Source organism: Leuciscus leuciscus (genome assembly GCF_965113295.1).
Source record: "Leuciscus leuciscus genome assembly, contig: SUPER_11_unloc_3, whole genome shotgun sequence".
Lineage (NCBI taxonomy): Eukaryota > Metazoa > Chordata > Actinopteri > Cypriniformes > Leuciscidae > Leuciscus > Leuciscus leuciscus.
This window is the reverse complement of record NW_028118544.1, coordinates 289,023-312,450: the sequence shown is the minus strand read 5'-3', so window position 1 is coordinate 312,450 and position 23,428 is coordinate 289,023. Positions and strand designations below refer to the sequence as shown.

The 23,428-nt window shown below is 36.2% G+C and overlaps 2 protein-coding genes across 2 annotated transcripts in view; both read right to left on the bottom strand.

The window, feature by feature from the left end:
• Positions 1-23,428, bottom strand: part of LOC309510152 (NACHT, LRR and PYD domains-containing protein 12-like) — a gene marked incomplete at its 3' end in the record, with an annotated part of 757,492 nt that overhangs the window by 488,230 nt on the left and 245,834 nt on the right. Inside the window, exon 10 of the mRNA XM_082191218.1 lies at positions 3,314-3,484. Within this exon, the coding sequence (XP_082047344.1) occupies positions 3,314-3,484 (171 nt within the window). The remainder of the gene's footprint in view (positions 1-3,313; positions 3,485-23,428) is intronic.
• On the bottom strand, positions 13,820-20,642 carry LOC309510156 (NLR family CARD domain-containing protein 3-like). The gene is made up of 6 exons (XM_082191225.1): positions 20,492-20,642; positions 20,192-20,279; positions 19,890-20,003; positions 18,783-18,890; positions 16,812-18,605; positions 13,820-14,179 (listed from the first exon to the last, which is right to left on the bottom strand). The coding sequence occupies exons 2-6, from the start codon at positions 20,239-20,241 to the stop codon at positions 14,002-14,004; spliced, it is 2,244 nt and encodes a 747-aa protein (XP_082047351.1). The 5' UTR covers positions 20,242-20,279; positions 20,492-20,642; the 3' UTR covers positions 13,820-14,001.

The window sequence follows — 23,428 nt, the reverse complement described above, 5'->3', positions numbered from 1 at the left end:
GAATCGATAAGAACCGGATTCGATAGGCAGAATCGGAATCGCTAAAAATGAAACGATACCCAACCCTAGTGGTGTTTGCATACTTTACCACAGCTGAAGTGAAATAAATTCAATATTTGCCAAATAATACAAAGATGTTTCAGAGACATTTTCATTCAATACTTTATGTACTGCTTCATACAGCGTCTGTTTGAACAAGAATAAAGTTCAACATAAGCTACTATCAATGAAGTGGAGTCTACGTTTTTTAATCAGTTTTAATTTGATAAACATGACACAATATAACATCGCAACTACATGAAAAGAGTATTTACTGTTATAAAAAAAACCTGATTTGTGAGCTTTAGAGGAACTAAAGGTGTTCGAATAAACACGAAACACACGTGATCGTTGTCATACGGTGAATCCGGCCAATCGTGGAACAGCTGTGTCGTCATCAGAGCTCGTGCAGCCGCTCCCACCCTGTCAATCACTGCGTGAAGTTGGCCCCGCCCCCTCCCACCCTGTCAATCACTGTGTGAAGTTGGCCCCGCCCCCTCCCACCCTGTCAATCACTGTGTGAAGTTTGCCCCTCCAGTTTGCCACCAAATGTTGCACAAATGTAATGGAAAACGTAAATTTAAATACAGAAATGCATTACCATTTTACATATTGCATTATCATTTTGCATATTACATTTCAAATTGAATATTGCTACCCATAAGCTTCCATAGAACGCGAAACAATGATGATAATGCATAATAACGCCAGCGTTGTGGATACACTTACCCAAAACCCTCCATAACTTTTCAATTAATTTCACATTTATTTGTATAGTGCTTTTCACAATACATATTGTTTCAAAGCAGCTTTACAGAAAATTTATTTTATTTTATTTATAACTGGCACTTATCTGGAAAAAAAAGTCGAATGGCAAATAAATAAATGACGGACAGTAACATATGTACAGTATTACCATCATTTTATTATGTAAGCTTTATTTTACACCTCAAACGACAAGGGAATTTATAGTCATATTTATAGTGTTAATATTAATTTGCGAGTCCACAAACTCATTCTCTTAAATGGCTTGGGTCTGCAGAGCATTCACAGCGTACAGTATACGGACTGAATGCCCCTGACCTGAAGCTTTTATATCAAGACCATTTTCATGTTTATCATTTATTTCTATTATTTGCGTTGCCTTATAACTTCATGCTTGCAGTTTAACACATAAGTGTTTATTACCACAACAGTAAATAAGTGTCTTTAGAAATGTTATAATATATTTGATTATTATAACTCACTTTTCTCCTCACTTAACAAATCTGTTCTTTATCGACTGCAATCTATTCCAAATTCTGCTGCTAGGTTACTCACTAGATCAAATAGGCGCACCCATATCACCCCGATACTTTGCTCCCTTCACTGGCTTCCTGTAATTTACAGGATCCAATTCAAAATTGTAACCATAACCTATAGGGCTTTACATGGTCAGGCCCCTGCTTATCTTGCTGACATAATTCATCTTCATACCCCTCTCCGGTCTCTCAGGTCTAATAATCTGCTATCTACGCTACGCACTCGTTTAAAGACAGGTGGGGATAGAGCCTTCGCCGCTATGGCACCCAGACTATGGAATGCTTTGCCAACCAGTTTTAGGTTTGCTGAGAATGTGGACAGTTTTAGGGGACAAGTGAAGACTCATTTGTTCAGGTTAGCTTTTGGGTAATCTCTGTCCTTTTATATATTGAAAATTGTATCGGTTTTATTTTATTTTATTTTATTTTGTTCTTTATTATGTTTTATTGTCTATTGTAAAGCGCTTTGTGACCTAGTCTGTGAAAGGCGCTGTATAAATACATTTTACTTACTTACTTATAATACATTTTATAATGAAAAAGACTAATAAAATTGTCTCTTCATATTAAATGGATAACAATATTTGTCTGGACACTTGAGAAATGTGTAATAATGGGGTCTATAAAACTTAAACATTTAATGATTTATAAGCATTTCACATATTTCTACACTAATTATACAAAACTATTCTGCCAGTGCACCATACTGTACAAATGAACTAGATCAATGTTCATTCTTGTCTGAAACTTTGGAGGAGACAAATATGAGACCACCAGGGTCTTTAGTTTAGGGAAAAACTCTGAGCACAGTGTGTGATGTTGTTGAGATCACTTCTAAACTTCAAAAGAGACAAATGTGAGCGATCCCGAGTTTCTACAGAGAGAAATCTGAGCACAGTGTGTGATGTTGCTGAGATTTCTTCTAAACTTTGGAGGAGACAACTATGAGATCTCCAGTATGAAGGGCCGTTAGGCAACAATAATTGAAAAGCCTCAACACTAGTGAAACAAAAAACATTGATCAACCTTGGTGAAATTCATTCATACGCATTACTGAAATAAGAAGAGATTTCGGTAGTTGATGATGGCTAATTTCCCTTGAAAAGGAAGTTGTGTGTCCGCACTTCTGTTTAATTTGGCGCGTCTCACAAACTCTTTTAAGCAATGTCTGTTAGTTGTAACGAGTTGTATGGGAAGCCAAACACACCAACAGTGGGACGAAACGGAGCGGTGTTACAGAGCTCGTGTCGTGCTGACATCATCGGTGCGGCTCAATGGACCGAGCTGTGTGACCGACTCGACATCGCAGGGAGGACGTGTTTGCTAGCGAAACCGAATGGACAGCGCAAACTAATCTCACCAGCGCGGCGCTGACCATGTTACTTTATTCATTACTGCTCCGCAGAAGTTCGGGTGTTTTCCCTGCATATAAGATCATGAAGATCAGCATGAAGTTATTACATTTCTTTTGCTTATTATCTTTCATATTAGTACATTAGTAGTGTTTGAAAAGCTACTTTGAATTTATTTATTTTTGTAGCCACGGAAAGAGCCGTTCAAAGCAGAAACTTCAACGAGTAAGGACTGTGCAGTGCCGGGGGAACTATAGGATCAGGGTTGGGAAACACTATTATTACACAGAAACATCATTAGGGAAAACACTGTTGAGTAAACGTGGGGGAAACAAGTTGTCATTGTAGTCAGAGTGAAACAGACTAAAATTATTGAACATAATGAATATAATGAAATACTGAAAAAATTTAAAGGATATATTTTAAAAAGAATGTAAAAATGAACACTAATACCAGATCATGAGATTAGACATTTGTGTACACCTGTGATTTCTGTGCTGAGATTTAGTGTTTACAGAACATTTTACAAGCTAATTTTAGTCCTAAAATTTACATCAAATGATTCGTCTTACTGAGGACAAAGACAATCAGAGACAAAGACAATCAGAGAGACAATCTTACCACAGTTTCTCCAGTTTACAGTGAGGATCCTCCAGTACAGCAGAGAGCAGATGAACTGAATCTCCTAGTTTATTCTCAGACAGATCCAGATCTCTCAGGTGTGAGGGGTTTGATCTCAGAGCTGAAGCCAGAGCAGAACAACCTTCATCTGTGACTCCACAATCACTCAACCTGTAGAGAACAATGACACACTCTTCACTCTCTCAGTTCAGATCAACACGTACAAGCCACAATTCTACACAGACTATTAAATATGTCTAAATTTCAATTGACTATAAGTAACTTTGCAACTACATGCCAACTTATTCTAACCCTAACCCTACCAGTCTACTAATAAATCTATTAACACTCCAATGGGAGTTAGTAGACATGTGCAACTGTACTGATAGTCAACAGAATGTGTTCAAGGGACCATTAAAATAAAGTGAAACCAATATGGTCAAACCTAAACTGATAATTATGACAACACTGTTGCTGACAGTGAACATACCATGAGGTTTTACTGGATATGCAGTGATTGTTTCTGTCTTCCTAATGCCACCTTCTGCCTCTCTGTTTTGCTCTTGCACACAATCTACTTCATGCCTTCTGTCCTCTGATTGATAGTTTATAAAAAATAAAATAAAATAAAAAATAAAAAAAAGTATTTTTTGCTGAGAAATGATTTATTAATAATTCATGATTATTATAAATTAATGTAAGAAACATTTACTGGACTGAAGCAACTGGGTTTATTGATATTCATTCACCATTTGTTAATGTTAAAAATGTAATTCTTCAGACATTTTTTCATGTTAATATAAATGTCAAATATGACGCAACAGGCTTTTGGGGAACATTTTCCATCTCTTAATTATCATTGATTTGCACTGAATTGCATATGAGCCATAAAAGCGATGTATAAATATGATACTCAACAAAAAAACCACACATACATGCATATACAAGTTTGTATCTGTTTTTTGTTGAGTATCATATTACACACACACACACACACACACACACACACACACAGAGCTTTTATGGATCATATATGCAATTTTTAACATAAAGTAAATGTATTAATTTTCTGAGCATAGGGACCTTACTTGAAAAAAAAAAATTTATATATATATATATATATATATATATATATATATATATATATAAACAATTAATCAGAGGACAGAAGGTATGAAGAAGATTGTGTACACGATGTTTCTCAGCAAAGTGTTGGTCATATTGATCATTTATAGGCCCTAGAAATTTGCATTTTAAATTTGATAAAGTAGGCTAATATATTCATAAATAGGCATTTACTTATTGTTCAATCGAATTTTACAAAGAATGTTTAGTTAAAGTTATGAGAGAATAAATGTTTTAAAATTCGTATTAAAATCTTGTAACACGCATTGCCAAACCAGCATTCTTTTTTTCCAATTAATTTAAACTCCCAAAGGGGAAACGTATCCTGGGAGATACAAACATTTACAGGCAGATTATGGAAAATGGAAAAATTAAATCCATAAAATGTCAACATAAACATAATAAGCTAACACTTAACAACAACTCTTCAAACATGCAAGTCTCCTCAAATATTGTAAATATGTGAAATGTATCACTGAAGGCGAGTAGATTTCCCACTACAGGTCATGTTGTTTTTAAATGCTGTCCATGAGCTAAACAGAGAATGTATGAATGAAGTCACCAGATCTAAATATTCACAACAAACACCCTTTCAACATGAAAACTGAGAAATTAAACCAACACTTTCCCTGCTTATCTCAGGATACATCGCCCCTTTTAGGGTTAATTTTAAATTAAGAGAATAATTGAAGAGTTCAGATGCAAAAGCCTCTAAGTGCCATCTGAAATTTTCTTCTAGAATGATCATTTTTATCAAGCTCGTATATTTAAGTTCAGTAATTTCACTTAAATGGCAATGAAAATTACCTATTAATTGTCATTTAAGTGAAATTACTGAACTTAAATATACAAGCTTGATAAAAATGATCATTCTAGAAGAAAATTTCAGATGGCACTTAGAGGCTTTTGCATCTGAACTCTTCAATTATATGAATATACTATATGAATTATAAATAATTACAATTCATTTAATATAAACATAAAATTCTTTCACTCTAAACTGCTTTAATTTGGAGTGAGAGATACAGGGGGAGTGGCTTTATTGCATCAGATACATGTCACTTTACTCACAGCTGATTGGTCCAGTTTTGGTTTGTGATCTCGAACACAGAATACATTCATTTTATTCAAGGTCATCCTGCAGCGCAAGTTACCATGGTGATCGAACCCGCTAAAAACCAATCCACCTTCTTGAGCCCGAAAAAATAGAGTTTGCTCAAAATAATCTCAAATTTACAAGGGGAGCAACTGAAACTGGCTTCATGCAACAGGACACAGAAACAGTGGGAAACACTGCTGTAACAAACACCACTCACTGTCATTCTGAAGTGCTCCTGAAGAGCTTAATGAGCTGGTTCAGTGTGTTGGATCTGAACTCTGCTGATAGGTAGATCTCCAGGAACAGTTTTGGGCGCTCCAGATTTAGATTAACGAGATAGACACATGATTTACGTTTCCTGCTTCTGTGCATCAAAATCATACATAATACTGAACTATTCATTCGGGCACGTACATTCTTTCTCCGCAAGAACACAAGTCCGTTCTTAGATCTGAGAAAGCACCCAGGAGAACCCCATCACTGCACATTGTGGATGTCTCTCTTCTCTGACAAACCCACCTGAGATCTTGGAGTCTTTACTAATGAGCTGATGAGTTGAGTCAGCTGTGTTTGATTAGAGAGACATCTAAACTGTGCAGTGCTGGTGAAACTCCAGGATCAGGGTTGAAAACCACTGAATTATTATACAGGAACATCATTGGGGAAAACACTGTTGAATAACATGGGGAACAGGAATGTCATTGTAGTCAGAGTGAAACAGACTAAAATTATTGAATATAATGAAATATTGATAAAATTTAAAGGATTTTTTTTTAAATGTAAAAGTGAACACTGGTACCAGATCATGAGATTAGACATTTGTGTACACCTGTGATTTCTGTGCTGAGATTCAGTGTTTACAGAAAATTTTACAAGCTAATTTTAGTCCTAAAATTTACATCAAATGATTCGTCTTACTGAGGACAAAGACATGTGTGACAATCAGCATTTCATAACTGCAGGATGTTTTACTTACAGCAGCCTTAGCATATTGACATCATGAGCCAAGTAATATTGTTTAACACCAATTACCAGTGTGCACATTAACATTCTCATGTATCTCAAAAAAGATGAATTTAATTATTTATGTCCAGAGTTCAGATAGCTTTACTGCTTGAAAGTCTTTGTAAAGTTAAATTGAACTGCCGTCTTCCCCTGTATAAGTAAGTGCAGCACTCCTGAAAAAGAGTAAGGATTAAAGAAAAATGAAATAAAAGAGAGCGCAGCAGTGCTTCTTTGTTGTTATATTTACTCAGAATGAAGTGCATCACGGGCGCGCACCACCCACTGAAGTGTGCGGTGACGTAATCACGCTGGTATGCCAAGCGAAAATAATTAATTTAATAAATGCACATAAAGCACAAATAAGAAATTGAACAGTATATAAAAGTATTAGAAAAATAACATTTTAGTATATTATAATGGCATTGAAGAAATTGTACAAACAAAAACAGCTTGTACTCCTACATAAGCATCAGTAGCCACGAGTCGCATTGGTGTGACGTCAACTCCCCTCTTCGATTGATTGGCTAGAGGAGTAGCTGTCAATCTAGAACTAGTGGACCAATGGTGACACTTAAGCCTGCCCTAATTTACATGAAACTCGAACTGCAACATTTGGGAAAGCAAGCGCAGAACATAGAAAGAAGAGCGAAGAGAAAAACAGCACAAGCGTACAAAAGAGTAAAATATGAGCAGAAAATGCAAGAAAGCACAAAGTACACAGTAATAAAACCAAGGAAAACATACTTTTTAAGAAAGCATGACCATAAGTTTAAGTTTTCTGCAAAATAACTTTTAATGTGTTTAAAGTTTTTATTCATGCTTGTTATTTCTTGATTCACGCTTATTATATTTTGATCCATGACCACGTTGTTTGCTATTCTGATCATTTTGCATTCTTTTTTTTCAGTTTGTGAAATATATTTTTACATGTGTTTTAAAATTTTTGATTCACGCTTATTTTTTTTTTTACACGTGACCGCTATATATTTGGCGGGAATTTGATCCCATAAACCGGACTCGCGTCCTCGGGAGTCATTCTCCTGAGTCGGACTTGGCAATTAACTTGGCAATCCGAACTTTGTGTACTTGCTATCGAGAAACGCCTAATGTCGGCGCTTGGCTTCTTGTGACAAACACGCCGGGAAGCAAGAACAAGATCTGCTGTATGTCATCCATTGTTGTTTATGTTGCTTTCTTCACGCGAAAATGACATCGTTCCAGTCTCACACAAAGCCCGCCCTTTTACCCATATATGGATTGGCCAGAAGGTGGGCGGGGTTAGGATTTCCCGAGATTTTCCAAGATGGCGCCGCCCATACCCCCCATAAACGGCTCCAAACCCGTTCTTCAGAAAGTCTATGGGTGACGTCACAGACGCTTTGTCCATATTTTTTACAGTCTATGGTTTATTCGAGCAAAAAAGTGTTAATTTGAGCAATTCCGTCAAAGAAGCAACACAAAGCCTGTAAAGCATTGAAATAAATATCAGTAAATATTGGAAACTTAAATAATATAAAGTTAAATCTATTAAAAAAACAACAAAAAACTTTCGTTTAATAGCCTACTTCCACACAAAGACGCGTGATTCCACATGAAGCCTACAGTTCTGCGCTTTGAGAGGGATGTGGGACACGAGGAGGAAAGAGTCAGAGACCATCAATCTATTTTCTGATATCTTCATGTTTTCTAGGCTACTTGTTGTATAAGGTATGAAAAGCGAATTTAATCTTCCACAACCCAGCGGGCACCTTGACGTCAATTTAACATCAATATGACATCAACATTGATGTCAAAATGACGTCACGAAATAGGTCAAAAATGAAAGTCATATTGACGTCAAAGTGTCGATGTCAATTTGATGTCAAGATTTTGACCTCTGCTGATGTCATTTTGCCAAACAAAAAGGTGAAATGGATGGCCGTACACTTATTACACGCTTCACTTAAAACTAACCAGATTTACTTTATTTAATTTCCGGTTTAATGAAATCATATTTTGCATTTTAAAGTCACCATGATGGTGGTTAGCGTTTGCTTTAGTTGGGCTCTTGACGCTTGACTTTTTAAAGGTCCCCTATTATGCCCCTTTTGACAAGATGTAAAATAAGTCTCTGATGTCCCCAGAGTGTGTATGTGAAGTTTTAGCTCAAAATACCCAACAGATCATTTTTTACAGCATGTTTAAATTGTCATTTTTTGGGGCTCAGAAAAACACGCTGTTTTAGTGTGTGCCCTTTAAATGCAAATAAGCTGCTGCTGCACGACACAGGGGGCGGAGCTTCATGAGCTCGCGCTCAGTCTCAGGACAATTTCATCTCACGGAATGATGATAATAATATCAGAAACTCTCAGTAACGGTGTTCATTTCGACCCGGAGTCGGACAATAATGCCTACAGAGTCAGAGTGCTGTATAGAGATGGAACAGGTATTACGGTTATAACGTATTTGTCATCTGCTTGTATGTATCCACTATTAATAGCCTACAAGTCTGCTGTTTCGGACCAGGTCCGAATGATGATCAAACATATACTGATGAGTTTAATAAAGTTTATTGTACATAACACAAAAGATGAAGCGTCAGTTTTACTTCAGAAAATCACCGTAAGAGCTGAGTAAACACAGTAAGTTATAAGAAGTGCGCAAGTACATAAACAAATTTCAGTAGAGTTGAGGGAGCATTTTCTTTAAAAAACTAAATAATTCCACCTCGTCTTCAGCGGCTTCCTCAGATTTCGGGAGTAAATAGAGAGAGAGCTACAGTATGTGGATTAATACATCCAGCCACACAACACTTACAACGCTTGGGAGACATTCTCGTCAGTGCAGCAGCTGTGAACTCCATCAGGGCGGGTCTATGTTCAAACGGCAGTGTCTGTCAACACTCGTGGGCGGGGCCTGTGCTGTAGTGACGTCACTAAAACAGCATTCTGAAAACAGGTCGTTGGGAGACACTGCTGATGATTTATGGGGATTAATAAAAAAGGAGTGAGTGGATTTTTATCACTATTGGGTGGTTCTGTACACACACTGCCAACACACATTTATGTCCAAACAGCATGCAAAAGTGAATGTTGCATAATATGGGACCTTTAATATAAAAATGTCTCTGGCTGCTATAATGGTGTGTTTATAAAGCACAATTGTTGTAGCAAAAAAAGCCATGAGAAAATGAGATCAGGGGCCTGTACCATGAAGCCGGTTTAGGTGGCTAGCCAGCTATGTTTCAGTTTAGTTTCCGCCAACCCTGGGTTTTAGGTACTATGAAAATAGCTTGGCTTTAATCGGTGTTCGTTGCCATGGTATCTTACGCTGCACGGCTAACCTGCTCCAGGGCAGGTTATGTTCTGGATTCAAGATCTCAGACTGAAGTTTGACCAATCAGCTGAGAGCAAAGAAACATATAGGTGACGTAACTTATTCCCAGTGTCTGTTGCAATGACTTCACCTTTTCTTCCAAATCCTGTGACATCTCAGCACAAATTGTTTGACGAGCACTTCGTAGAGAAAGAGTTTTTAGCCAGACAAAATCCCCTTGCCTTTCCTGATAGTTACTTGTATGAAAGATACAGATTTTCCGCGGAAGGAATGTCTTATCTTTGCGAACTTCTTGAGCCGCACATAAAGAATTTAACACGTCGAATTCATGCACTTACTGTACCGCAAATATTGCGTTACGTTTTTTTTTTTTTTTTTTTGCAAGTGGTACATTCCTGAACGGTGGGTGACGCACAGAAGCGCGGGGAAAACACGGTTTGTCGAACCATTTGTAAGGTGGTCCTCGCTCTGCAGGAGTACATGAATAGTTTCATTAATAGTGTTCCCCGGACATTTATCGGCCATGTCCATAAAAGAGGGCTTTTATAAAATTGCCGGTAAGATATATTGATAGGGTGACATCACATGAACACATTTAATTTTTTTAATTTTTTTCAAAAAGCAAATTGCACAAATGTGCTATACAATATAAAACATGTTAAGAATTATTTTAAATCTTTATTATTATTCTGTTAATCTTGTGTTAGGATTCCCTAGCTTTCTTAGTAGTACAAATACGTTCTATATTTATGTAAAATTATGTATCTATGTGTAATAGCCTATAGCCTATTTTTATAATATATACAAAATTTGCATGTATCATTTTTTATATATTATAAAAATAGCCTATATTACACATAGGCCTATAGGCTACACATACATACATAATTTTACATAAATATAGAACGTATTTGTTTAACTTACACATTAACAATCAGCAATCTTTCTCCAACAGTCTTCTCTTGCTTTGGCAGCAGAGACCATATTGTTTCGAGCTTGAAATACATATTTAAATTCATCGTAATTCTGAATGATTATCTCTTGCTCCTCCGCGGGAAAATATATTGCTCACGCTCTACCCGCGATTGGTTGTTCAGTGTCGACGTCACTCTTTTATGTGCACGCGCGCGTGGAGTAATCATAGCTTAAGGATCAAAGCCTGAGTTGACAGAGAAAGTTGATGAGCTGCATCATGGTACCAATAAAGCCTGATTGCATCGGTTTGGTTTTGTCAACTCAAAACTAATCCTGTAACCCCGAGTTTGTTCAGCTACCTTCATGGTACAGGCCCCAGGTGATGTTGGCTGTTTATTGATGATGATGACGATATCATCATGTAATTGCCTGAATCCCTGATCTTATTCAATGTCTAATGCTATGATTATATAGGACTTGTGATTTTAAAACTATTTTATTCATAATCATTAATGGCAAAAGAAGTCATGTCTAGCAGTGTTGTTTATCAAATAATATACTTGGTTTTTAAAAACTAGTATTTAGTGCACAAAAACCTTTCATCTATGGCATTACTTAGACGCACACAGACATCAAGAAACAGCATATGAATCTCAACAATGGTGACATTCAAACAAAATATCCAGATAATCAGATCAACTCTGAGCATAAAACAAGCTATAAAAAATCCAGCTGCATAATTTGTTAAAGCCGCAATGCATGCTGGGAGATAAGGGTGGGTTTTGATTGGTGGTACCCAGCATGCACTGCAGCATGAAGCATTTCATTGACTGTCACCATTGTTGAGAGTCATACACTGATGGCTAAGTAATAATGTAGAGGAAAAAGTTTAATGCTTTAAATGCTTTTAAAATCCTTTACATTATTTGATAAACAACATTACTCTCATGCTGTAAAATTAAATGGCTTCTATTATAAAACAATATTAAAACCACAAGTCCAATATGATCAAAACATTAGACCCAGAATAATTTCAGAGATTCAGGCAATTACATGATGATATCGTCATCATCAATAAACAGCCAACATCACCTGATCTCATTTTCTCATGGCTTTTTTTGCTACAACAATTGTGCTTTATAAACACACAATTATAGCAGCCAGAGACATTTTTATATTAAAAAGTCAAGGGTCAAGAGCCCAACTAAAGCAAACGCTAACCACCATCATGGTGTCTTTAAAATACAAAATATGATTTCTTTAAACCGGAAATTAAATAAAGTAAATCTGGTTAGTTTTAAGTGAAGCGTGTAATAAGTGTACGGCCATGCATTTCACCTTTTTGTTTGGCAAAATTACATCAGCAGAGGTCAAAATCTTGACATCAAATTGACATCGACACTTTGACGTCAATATGACTTTCATTTTTGACCTATTTGTGACCTAAATTGCGTTTCCAGAGAGAGCGAGACTAAAAATCACCCGCGCGTGTGAAACGCGCTTTACAAATAAACTTGATGCGCCTTGCATGTCTAATAACAAACAAAAACTGTGTTAAAATGAATCTGACGTGCAAGTAAAAATGTAGGCTATCTGTCCAACAACGTTTTTCTACTTTACCACAGTAAAGAATCTGAATATAATAGGCCTAATTAAAAGCGAACCAAGGAAGAAACGTTTATAATCCCCTTAGAAAATCGAGACGTGACTGAAGATTTGAGGGGAAAAAACAAGAGATTACATGCAGGGATGAGTCACGATTTTTGAATATTCGATTAGTTTATTTAATTAATGAATTATAGAATATCGAATAGGTTGTGTAATTATTCTCTAAAATAAAATATCCATGTTTTTGGTGCTAATGCGGTGGTGACGCGTTCATATAATTACGTTCTGTAATAAGGTCCTGTGTCCTGAATGTTCAAGGACAAAGTTTTTGCACTTCCCTCCTAAGTTGCACTTCAGTAAATGTGTAGAAGATGTTCACAGATTTAATGTGACATTTGAAGTGAGTTGAGCAGTCTTATTATCCAATTTTTTTGTAATGCCTTTGAATAATATGGGGGACATGAATCGCAATATATCGCAGAATCGAAACGCAATACTTGCTGTATCGCAATATGTTAAGAATCACAATAATATCGAATCGTGGCCCAAATATCACAATACTATCGGATTGTCAAATTTTTGCCAATTCCCACCTCTAGAACCAATGAAATGTGATTTTCAAACTCATACTGATATAAACAAAATGATTTTACCCACACTGACTGACACATCCGAAGCGTGCCTCAAAGACGCCTCAGACAGCGCGTGATCCCGATATACTCTTATACCTACACAGAATTACAGTGTTTCAAAATATCTGTCTTGGCGAGTATTCAAGCAAACATAATCTGCTATGTGTTAAGTGAACGTTTGGTTAACTGTTGGGGAAAAACATCTGATGTGTAACATTATATTAGACCCATGCAGTACAGTAGGTCTGAATATATAGGCTGTCTTTTTCATTAATGTTAATCAAACAATTGTGGTACCATGGGGGAAAATAAAAAAATTGGTGTTATTACCCGAGATTTTAAGGTATGGTTGGTAGATGATTTTGTTTTGGAACCTTCAGAAAACGTTTAACTCGATTTTTCTCAAAATTGACTTTGACAATTAAAGTCAAACAGGTGTAGCTCAGTCATGAACATTTGCTCATTGCGACTCATTTTGCCAGAACGGGTCACGTATGTCAGCAGACGCATATGTAAAATCAAAACTGCCTAATGTTACTTGATGAAATGTTGACGCAGGACGAGGTATAGGACTGTGAAGCTTTGGGGGTGTTGTTGGACTTGAACTTCTGAATCCGATCCAGACGTAGTCTGAATATCTAATTTCTAAAAATTCTTAAATCAAGATACATAAGCAATTTTTCAGTATACAAGACTTAACATTTTAAGTTATTGTGCTAAATTTATCTTAAATTAAGGATACAAAAAAGAAAAGAAGACAAAAATACGGAGAAAGAAATTTATTTTCTGCGGGGTAAGTCCTAAAATTGACATCAAAGCATTTAGTCCAGGGTTCCTCAAATCCGGTTTTGAAGTGCCGCTGTCCTGCAGAGTTTAGTAAGGTAAGTAACTCAGTAAGGCAGTGGCCCTCCAGTGCCAGATTTGTGGAACCCTGATTTAGTCTTACAGAAGACAATAACATGTCTGACTATGATATACCGTAGATGATCTTACCCGAGTTTCTCCAGTTTACAGTCAGGATCCTTCAGTACAACAGAGAGAAGCTTCACACCCGGATTTCGCAGTTTTCTATTATTCAGATCCAGTTTTCTCAGTTGTGAGGGGTTTGATATCAGAGCTGAAGTCAGAGCAGCACAATCTTTCTCTGTGACTCCACAATCACTCAAACTGTAGAGAGATGAAAATCATACTAGGTAAACACTATGAACTGAAAACAAAAAGCAATAGAAAATTGAGAAAAAATAGACAATTTGTAGATGGAGTAAAGAAAACACTGCACTTGGTCACCAATGGATGGCATTGTCTCAAAATTACTCAGGAACCTTGAGGTAATGGTGTCACAGATTACAATTGGAGAGAGTTAAGTGTGAATAAAAGACAAATGGGACATGGTGTGGACTCAGGATAACAAACTCTCAGTGTGCAAAAGAACAAGATTCTGAACAGACACGACATATACAACATAAAATTAAACCAACTAACTCCACGCTTTGCTCTAAATGTAAGACCGCATTCTTGGGCTAGAATTTTTGGCCTCCCTTGCAGGTGAATAACCAATAAACATGCTATATGAATATTTTATTTTTTGTCCGTTGTTGCCAGGAAAACTACTTTATAAAACTGGATCAGTGATAAATCACTCTCTTTGTCTAGCATATAATTAAGAAAAATTATTCCCATGACAAGAATTTTACAACCATCAACTGATATCTCAACCATGATAGCCTTTTTTTTTAAATAACATTTGTGCTTTATTATGTCATATTATACATGCTTTATTATATATATTATGATGTCATATTTATAGATTTTGACCTTTGCTTTTTTAGTCCAGTCTTTGGCTCTATCCAGTTGATGTTGTTTACCTCTATTATAAGAGTTGGGCTTTGTTTGTCTGTTTAAAATGTAATACTTAAAATGTTAAAGGATTAGTTCACCCAAAAAGGAAAATTATGTCATTAATGACTCACCCTCATGTCGTTCCAAGCCCGTAAGACCTCCGTTCATCTTCGGAACACAGTTTAAGATATTTTAGATTTAGTCCGAGAGCTTTCTGTCCCTCCATTGAAAATGTATGTACGGTATACTGTCCATGTCCAGAAAGGTAATAAAAACATCATCAAAGTAGTCCATGTGACATCAGTGGGTTAGTTAGAAGTTTTTGAAGCATCGAAAATACTTTTTGTGCAAAAAAAAAAAAAAAACGACTTTATTCCACTATTAATTTCCTTCTCTCTGGGCCTCGAGTTAGTTCACGTAGTGTAACAGCGTAGCGCTTCTGTGTTATACGTCACACGTAAGCTCACTATTGGCCGACGCTGGTCATGTGTGTGGTCAAACTTCTAACTAACCCACTGATGTCAAATGGACTACTTTGATGATGTTTTTATTACCTTTCTGGACATGGACAGTATACCGTACATACATTTTCAATGGAGAGACAGAAAGCTCTCGGACTAAATCTAAAATATCTTAAACTGTTCCGAAGATGAACGGAGGTCTTACGGGCTTGGAATGACATGCGGGTGAGTCATTAATTACATAATTTTCATTTTTGGATGAACTAACCCTTTAATGAAAACCTCAACTAAGTGGTCAAGTTTCATTGTCAAATTTGCAACAATAAAGAATTAACTTTTAACGTGGATCAAATCCATATAAATGGTTTAAAGGGATAGTTCACTTTGAAATTAATTTTTGGTATGTTTTAGCTTACCTCAAGGGCATCCAAGATGTAGGTGTCTTTTTTCCGCAGTAGTTTCAATTTTGATATTTTTAGGTCAAACCGTTCTTGTCTGTCAGTCATATAATGCAGGTCTATGGTCACGGTCTCAAAACACAAGCACAGAGTCCAAATTAAAACAATTCCCCGTCGTCCAAATTAAACAATTCCCCATCGTAAGTACACATTGATGGCCTAAGACACGAAACGAGCGGTTTGTGTGAGAAAACGAACAGTATTTATATCGTTTTTACCTCTTATACGCAGCCATGTCCGAGTGATCTGATCTGACGTGTACGCAGACTGGTGCATAGATATATACACACTAGACGTCGCCTTGTCTACGGCAGTTCATTGGAACGAATGTCTTTAAGGCGACATCTAGTGTATATATCTATGCACCAGTCTGCGTACACGTCAGATCAGATCACTCGGACATGTCTGTGTATAAGAGGTAAAAACGATATAAATACTGTTCGTTTTCTCACACAAACCGCTCGTTTCGTGTCTTAGGCCATCAATGTGTACTTACGATGGGGAATTGTTTAATTTGGACGACGGGGAATTGTTTTAATTTGGACTCTGTGCTTGTGTTTTGAGACCGTGACCATCGACCTGCATTATATGACTAACAGACAAGAACGGTTTGACCTAAAAATATCAAAATTGAAACTACTGCGGAAAAAAAGACACCTACATCTTGGATGCCCTTGAGGTAAGCTAAAACATACCAAAAATGAATTTCAAAGTGAACTATCCCTTTAAGTACTAATTCACTTGTAACATTAAACTTGTTTATTTTAAATGAATCCTCATGTTGAAGACATTGGCTGTCAGGTGCTTTAACACAAGTTTGAGTCAGCTTGTATTGTTTCCCAATCACATCTCCCCGTCATTATTCCCATCAATAAAATAGATAAATTCAAATTTTTAAAAATCAGAAAAACAATAAAAACAAGTATGCTGCCATATTGCTCCTATTACTGATACAATAAATGTTTGTATGTTTCTTAGATTTATGATCTTTTGATTTTCTTTTGTTTTAACAGTAAAGTGATAGTTTTCACTGATACTTACTGAACTTTAATCACGGGCAGCAGCTTCTGAAGAACCTTCAGTTTTTCAGCTTTATTGTTTTCTCCAACAAATGTATTAATATCAAACTTCTCCAGACTCTTCTCTGATGTCAACAACACAAAAACTACAGCTGACCACTGAGATGAAGAGAGTCTGGCTTCACTTATTGTTCCAGATTTCAGATACTGTTGTATTTCCTCCACTAGTGACTGGTCACCCAGTTCATTCAGACAGTGGAACAGATTGATGGATTTCTCTGGAGAGTCAATGGTCCTGATCTTCTCCTTGATGTACTCAACTGTTTTCTCATTGCTGTCAGACCTTCTTCTTCTCAGTGTCATTAGTCCCTGAAGGAGAATCTGATGAGACTCCACTGACAAACCCAGAAGGAAGCGCAGGAAAAGGTCCAGATGTCCATTTTTACTCTGTAGAGCCTCATTCACGGCTCTCTCATGGAGCTCAGAAAATGAAACATGTTTAAACATAAGTTGAAACCAGTCCTTTAATACAAACAACAAACCTGGTTCAGAGACTGGGTCAAATACATTCCTGTTGTTGTTTGTGAAGCAGAGGTGCACATATAAAGCTGCTAGATGTTCCTGAACACTCAGGTGAACAAAGCAGAAGACTTTCGCCTGATACAGGCCTGACTCCTCTCTGAAGATCTGAGTGCACAATCCTGAGTACACTGATGCTTCTGTCACATCAATGCCACACTCTCTCAGGTCTTTCTCATAGAAGATCACATTGCCTTTCACAAGCTGCTGAAAAGCCACTTTCCCCAGTTTGAGGATCATGTCTTCATCTGTCAGGTTCTTCTTATAGTCCTTCTCATGTTTTATGTTGGACTGAAGGATCAGGAAGTGTGTGTACATTTGAGTGAGAGTCTTGGGAATCTCTCCACTCTCTGCTTCACTCAACATCTTCTCTAGAACAGTGGCTGAGATCCAGCAGAACACTGGGATGTGGCACATGATGTAGAGGCTCCTTGATGACTTCAGGTGTGAGATGATTGTATTGGCCAGACTCTGATCACTGTTTCTCTTCCTGAAGTATTCCTCCTTCTGTGGCTCATTGAAGCCTCGTACCTCTGTCACTCGATGGACACACTCAGAGGGGACGAGATCGGCTGCTGCTGGTCTAGAGGTGATCCAGATCAGAGCAGAGGGAAGCAGATTCCCCGCAATGAGGTTCGTCAGCAGTACGTCCACTGATTTATTTTTGTTTACATCTCGTAGAGTCTCATTCCTTTGAAAATGTAAGGGAAGACGACACTCATCCAGACCATCAAAGATGAACAACACTTTATATTTGTCACTGGATATTTCCATTTCTTTTGTTTCAGGGAAAAACACATGAAGAAGATCTGAAAGACTGAGTGTTTTGTCCTTCATCAAATTGATCTCTCTGAAAGGTAGTGGAAATATGAGCTGGACGTCCTGATTCACTTTGCCTTCAGCCCAGTCTAGGATGAACTTCTGCACAGAGACTGTTTTTCCAATGCCAGCGACTCCCTTTGTCAGCACAGTTGTGATGGGTTTGTTTTGTCCAGGTAAAGGTTTAAAGATGTCATTGCATTTGATGGGTTTGTCCTCTGTTGCTGCTCTCCTGGATTGTGTCTCAATCTGTCTCACCTCATGTTCATTACAGATCTCTCCACTGTCACCCTCTGTGATGTAGAGCTCTGTGTAGATCTCATTCAGGAGTGTTGGGTTTCCCTGCTTTGCTGTTCCCTCATTCAGACGCTTAAACTTCTTCATAAGATTTGATCTAAATGTGTTGAGGACTTCATGGCTGTAAAATTCAAATTCCATGGTACATGTATTACATAAGTTAAATATAGAGATAAATATATAGAGTAAAATGTCTTATTCTCTGTATCATGACCAAGAACATTTCATAATATTTATGAAATGTGTTAATTATTAATGTGTTTTAATTTTGATCTCAATCAAAAATGTCACACTTTACCTGACACCAGCATCCCTGCTTTCATTAAAGTCCTGTAGTTGATTCATAGGCTGGTCATTCTTCTTACAGGCGGGTTTTGTTACTGCTGATCTTTGTGGTGGGATTGATCTGAAACATCATGAAGAGAATCAAGAATCAGACACTCTGATATTGGTGGATTTGTTTTACATCACCTGAATAATTCTATCAACAGTTAATAAGTTAATGCACATTAATAAATCAACTGCTAAAGGGCACAACTGTAATAACACACACACAAAAAAAAAAAAACTATAAATTTGACAATATTGTACATATTAAATTAAAATAATACATTGTTTATTGATTGCTTATAATTTAACATCATGTCAGTTATCAGAGCTATTTTAATTGTGAGAATAAAAGTAGCAAAATATAAAAAGAGAAATAAACAAAAAAATACAATTACAAAAGTTTTTTAACTAAATCGGCCTCACTATTATTTTCATAAGAATCAACTAAATAAAAACAGAGTCCTTGAGGAGTTAAAACCATCGCATTTCTTTAAAATATGCTTTAAAGATAGTGGACTCTGTCATAAGAGGCATAAAGGAGGATCTTCAACTGATAACAAAACCTTGTGCCTATTTGGCAATATGTGCAGATGATATGGTCCCAGTGATTATATGAGTAGAAACAATGTTTTCTATCAACAACATGATTCATTTCATTAAGTTTAATTGTATTACATTGATACCATTTGTTGGTAATTTTTGGAGGACTCTTTTTGAGGAGGTTATGATGGGTTTGAGGTCAGAATATATAGGGCATTATTTGAGCTCTGAATATAAGGCCTCCACAGCAGCACTGCTGCACATTACCTGGAGTTCCACAACGCACAGGTACCAACAAAAATAACTACAGTACATTTAAAATGTACACAAAAGCTGGGTGTTTAAAATAATATAAGCATCTCATTCAATAAAATGCTATATCTGAGTCCAAGCCAAAAAAATGTAACACTTTGTAGATATGTCTCTCTCGCATCAGGTGAAGACAACAATGTCTAGTGTGAATATCATAAACGCAAAATACAAAAATACCATAAAAAAAAATGTCAATCATGTATTTAAAAAATGTTATAGCTACCTGAGATCAGTCTGTGTATTGTCATTCTTAAATTCTATTGGATGACCCATAGACCTGTCACTCCTCAAAGACACACAGCTGGGCGCTGGTTCTGATCTCTCCTGCTGAACTGAACTATAACAGAACAACGAAACGTAAAAACAAAACGTTTTAATGGAAAGCACTTGAGGAGGGTTTAGACATTGTTTTCAAGAAATTTCCTTTAAAATAATGTATTAAAAAAAATGAATGTCACATTTTTTCCTTCAGGAGACATCTTTTTTATTATATAAAAGGTTCATTAATGTGTTTATTCATAGTACCTGCATCCTTTAGAAAAATCTTCATCTCTGGATGTTTGTGTGTCATCCATGATAAAGCTGAACAGTAACAGTCTGATCTCCACTGACTCTGGGTGGAAATGACAAACAAACACAAAACTAATGTAATTAAACATTGTTAAACATCTTTATAATTTATCTGACTAGATCACGAGAGTTGGAGAAATAAACAGATAGAGATCTTTTGAAAAATCATCATATACACGATACACAAAATAAACCTCGTTCATTTCCTTTCAGAGAAGATATTAATGTGGAAGTCACCTCGAGTACGCGACTAACCTTTATCAAAATGTATCTACATAGCCAACCGATTCACAAACTCCTCCATCTGTTCCATCGAGTAGGCTAGCTACACATAAGAAAGGAATCGACTATTTTATTAAAATGGCGAAACATCAGCTTTCTTTTACTTTCGCTATTATCTGTGACGAAAGGGACACGTGATTAAACTGCTTAAATCGAATTGAGTTTAATCACCAGTAAGGTAAAGGTTTACAGTTAATAACTCCAGTCAGTTTTGTGTGCTGATAAACGCAAAACAAACATATTTATTACACGGATTATTAATGCATTTGTAGCCACAGCAGATTATTCATACCTGTGTTCGCCAGGAGAGGGCGGTGTGCGCTGTGTAGTGAAAGCGGGTGTGCGAGACAGGCTTCAGTCTTCTTCTATACACTTTGTGTGTGTGTGTGTGTGTGTGTGTGTGTGTGTGTGTGTGTGTGTGTGTGTGTGTGTGTGTGTGTGTGTGTAGTTTCAAATAGGACCTACATGTTTACCCCAAACTCTGTTAGCAATACATTTAAAGACCTTTTTATATTTCTTCAACAAATAAAATAAAACTGGCACTGGTGTTTGTTCCATGACTAAAACTAAAAGCAAATTGTTCTCCCACCACATCCCATTCATTATAATATTTTCTATTTCTATAGGTTTCTCGAAGGAAAACATAATTCATTATCTCTAAGTATTCTAAACCTATCCTCTGTCCATGTATTTAACAAACCTATTCTCAAACACTCCATAACTCCATGAACTCACAGAGGATAGAGACCGAAAAGAACCAATAGTGTAAAATTAAGTATAATTTAATCATTATACTTTTTTATGTACAACTGATGCTTTATTACATACTTTCTTTTGAAATTGTCTTTAGCCAAAATAATTTTTTTGTTTGTTTGTTTAAAAAAGCATTGTGTGCCGTGTTTGGTTTCTTCCTATTTCTGATTACAACAATGGACAAAGTCACGTCAGATGCATGCATCTATATCCCACTCTTAACCCGAATTACTTGACTTTACTAGAAAATTGCACGGAAACCTGTTGTCTTAAACCATTTAAGTTTTTACACAAGGTGAAACTAGAGATCAAGCATAACACATTAAGTGGATGCAGTAGACAAATCAAGTTTACATTAGTAGTCTTTACTTAAAATCATTAGTTCACATATTTATTTTTATTTGGAGTGTACGTTGTATAAAATAACTATTTTATGTTACACAAATGTTATATTTATGTAATGTCTTATACTATTTTGAGATTTATTGTAATAAATGCATTCTGTCACATAAATTGGAAGGGAAGAAAATGAAACCATTCATTTCAATGTTCCAATGTTTTTTTTTATTAATTGTTGACGACAAAAACAAAACAAAACAACAGGAAACACTTCAATGTAATAAACTTGTCAACCAAAAGACAAGTAAAAATAAGAATTGAAACTGCTTGCAAGTCCAATCAGAATGCACATAGCTTTTAGCACGGTTTCAATGCTGTCCATCATAACTTCTTCCTCAATGATGATGTTCAATGACGCTTGATTGAGACGGAGAGAAGACGAGAGCACAACACCTTCATGCTCAATGAGGAGGATTCTAATGTCCAGATGGCAGAATGAGTCATCGTCATTAGAGTCCTAACATAAGAGCACAATCATGACATTTCTCATTAAATAACCATCAATAATGTTAAGCAATAGAGTCTAGTCATGAGACAATCAAACACATGAGGGAATGTGTGAACTGGTTATGACTGCTGGAGTATATTAAAGAGATAGTCTACCCAAAAATAACAATTCCGTCATCACAATGATCGTGGGCCCAAAGCCATTACATCTTTAAAACAGTAATATCCTATACTAAACCTAAACTAATCTCGACAAACTATATATCATTTGAAAGTTTACAATCTCTAGTTTTCATATTTCAGATTTTCAAAATAAATCACAGAGGAGCCGTAATTTATCAATTTGCAACAAGAATATTTTCATATTCCTAAGGTGTGTTCAGACCTTTATTTTGAAATAGCAATGAACATGAAAAATCATGAAAGAATGGTAGAAACTTCCCATATTACTTCTGAATAGAATGTCTACTTCATAAATTGTATTAAAATTGTGGAAATAATGGTTCAGATCACTCAAACCACATATGGAAATGGAGGTGCCCTTATATGGGCAGAAATGGAGTCAGGTTGTCACCTAGTAAAAAAATGTGGTACTGCGCCCAAACAAAATCTTACTGAAAGCTCATTTTTTTAGATATCAACCTAAATATTGAAAAACAACTTGTTCAGATTTTTTACTTTGATTTTTTTTTGCAGTTTTAGAGTCGCCCAGGTTTTAAAAATATATATTTTATATAAAATATGAATAATAAAATGTTTTACATTGTACATTTCCATAAACTCAAACTTCTATAACTTTTTTCTGTTTCACTTTCTTAATTTATTTAACTTCTACAAAAATCTGCCAAATGTCTTCTTTAAAACAAGACCAATTGTACGTCTATACTCCAAAGCATTCTTTAATCACAACCATTTAAGTTCAAAATGTGCATTTTCGTGTCTACTCAAAAAAAAAAGGGGGGGGGGGGGGGGGGTGACAGTTAACAGGTTAAAGCACATCATTCATGGTAAACACAGAAGCTTGTGCATGCATCACACACCAGAACAAACCCCATTGGTTCTCATTCCTCACGCATGTTTTCTGTGTTTACCATACGTGATGTCCTCTATGAATGTGTGTCGTTTTTTTTTCTTTAGATATAGAAGTAAATCTGTTCATCATATAAAGTGATTTGGATTAAACAGCTCGATTCATTTTACGACGCCTTTAAGACCGTTTTGGATCTTTAAAGTTTTGGTTAAATTGACTTTCTCAATGGAGAGACAGAAACTTATCAGGTTCCATTATAAATGGAAAAAGGGATAGTTCAC

Bases quoted from the DNA above. Each gene is read 5' to 3' on its own strand.
- LOC309510156 (XM_082191225.1), bottom strand. From the start codon at position 20,241: ATGGATGACACACAAACATCCAGAGATGAAGATTTTTCTAAAGGATGC. The intron at 20,004-20,191 runs GTACTATGAATA...GTTCTGTTATAG, and splicing joins GATTTTTCTAAAGGATGCAG to TTCAGTTCAGCAGGAGAGAT. The intron at 18,606-18,782 runs GTAAAGTGTGAC...TGAATTTTACAG, and splicing joins AGCAGGGATGCTGGTGTCAG to CCATGAAGTCCTCAACACAT.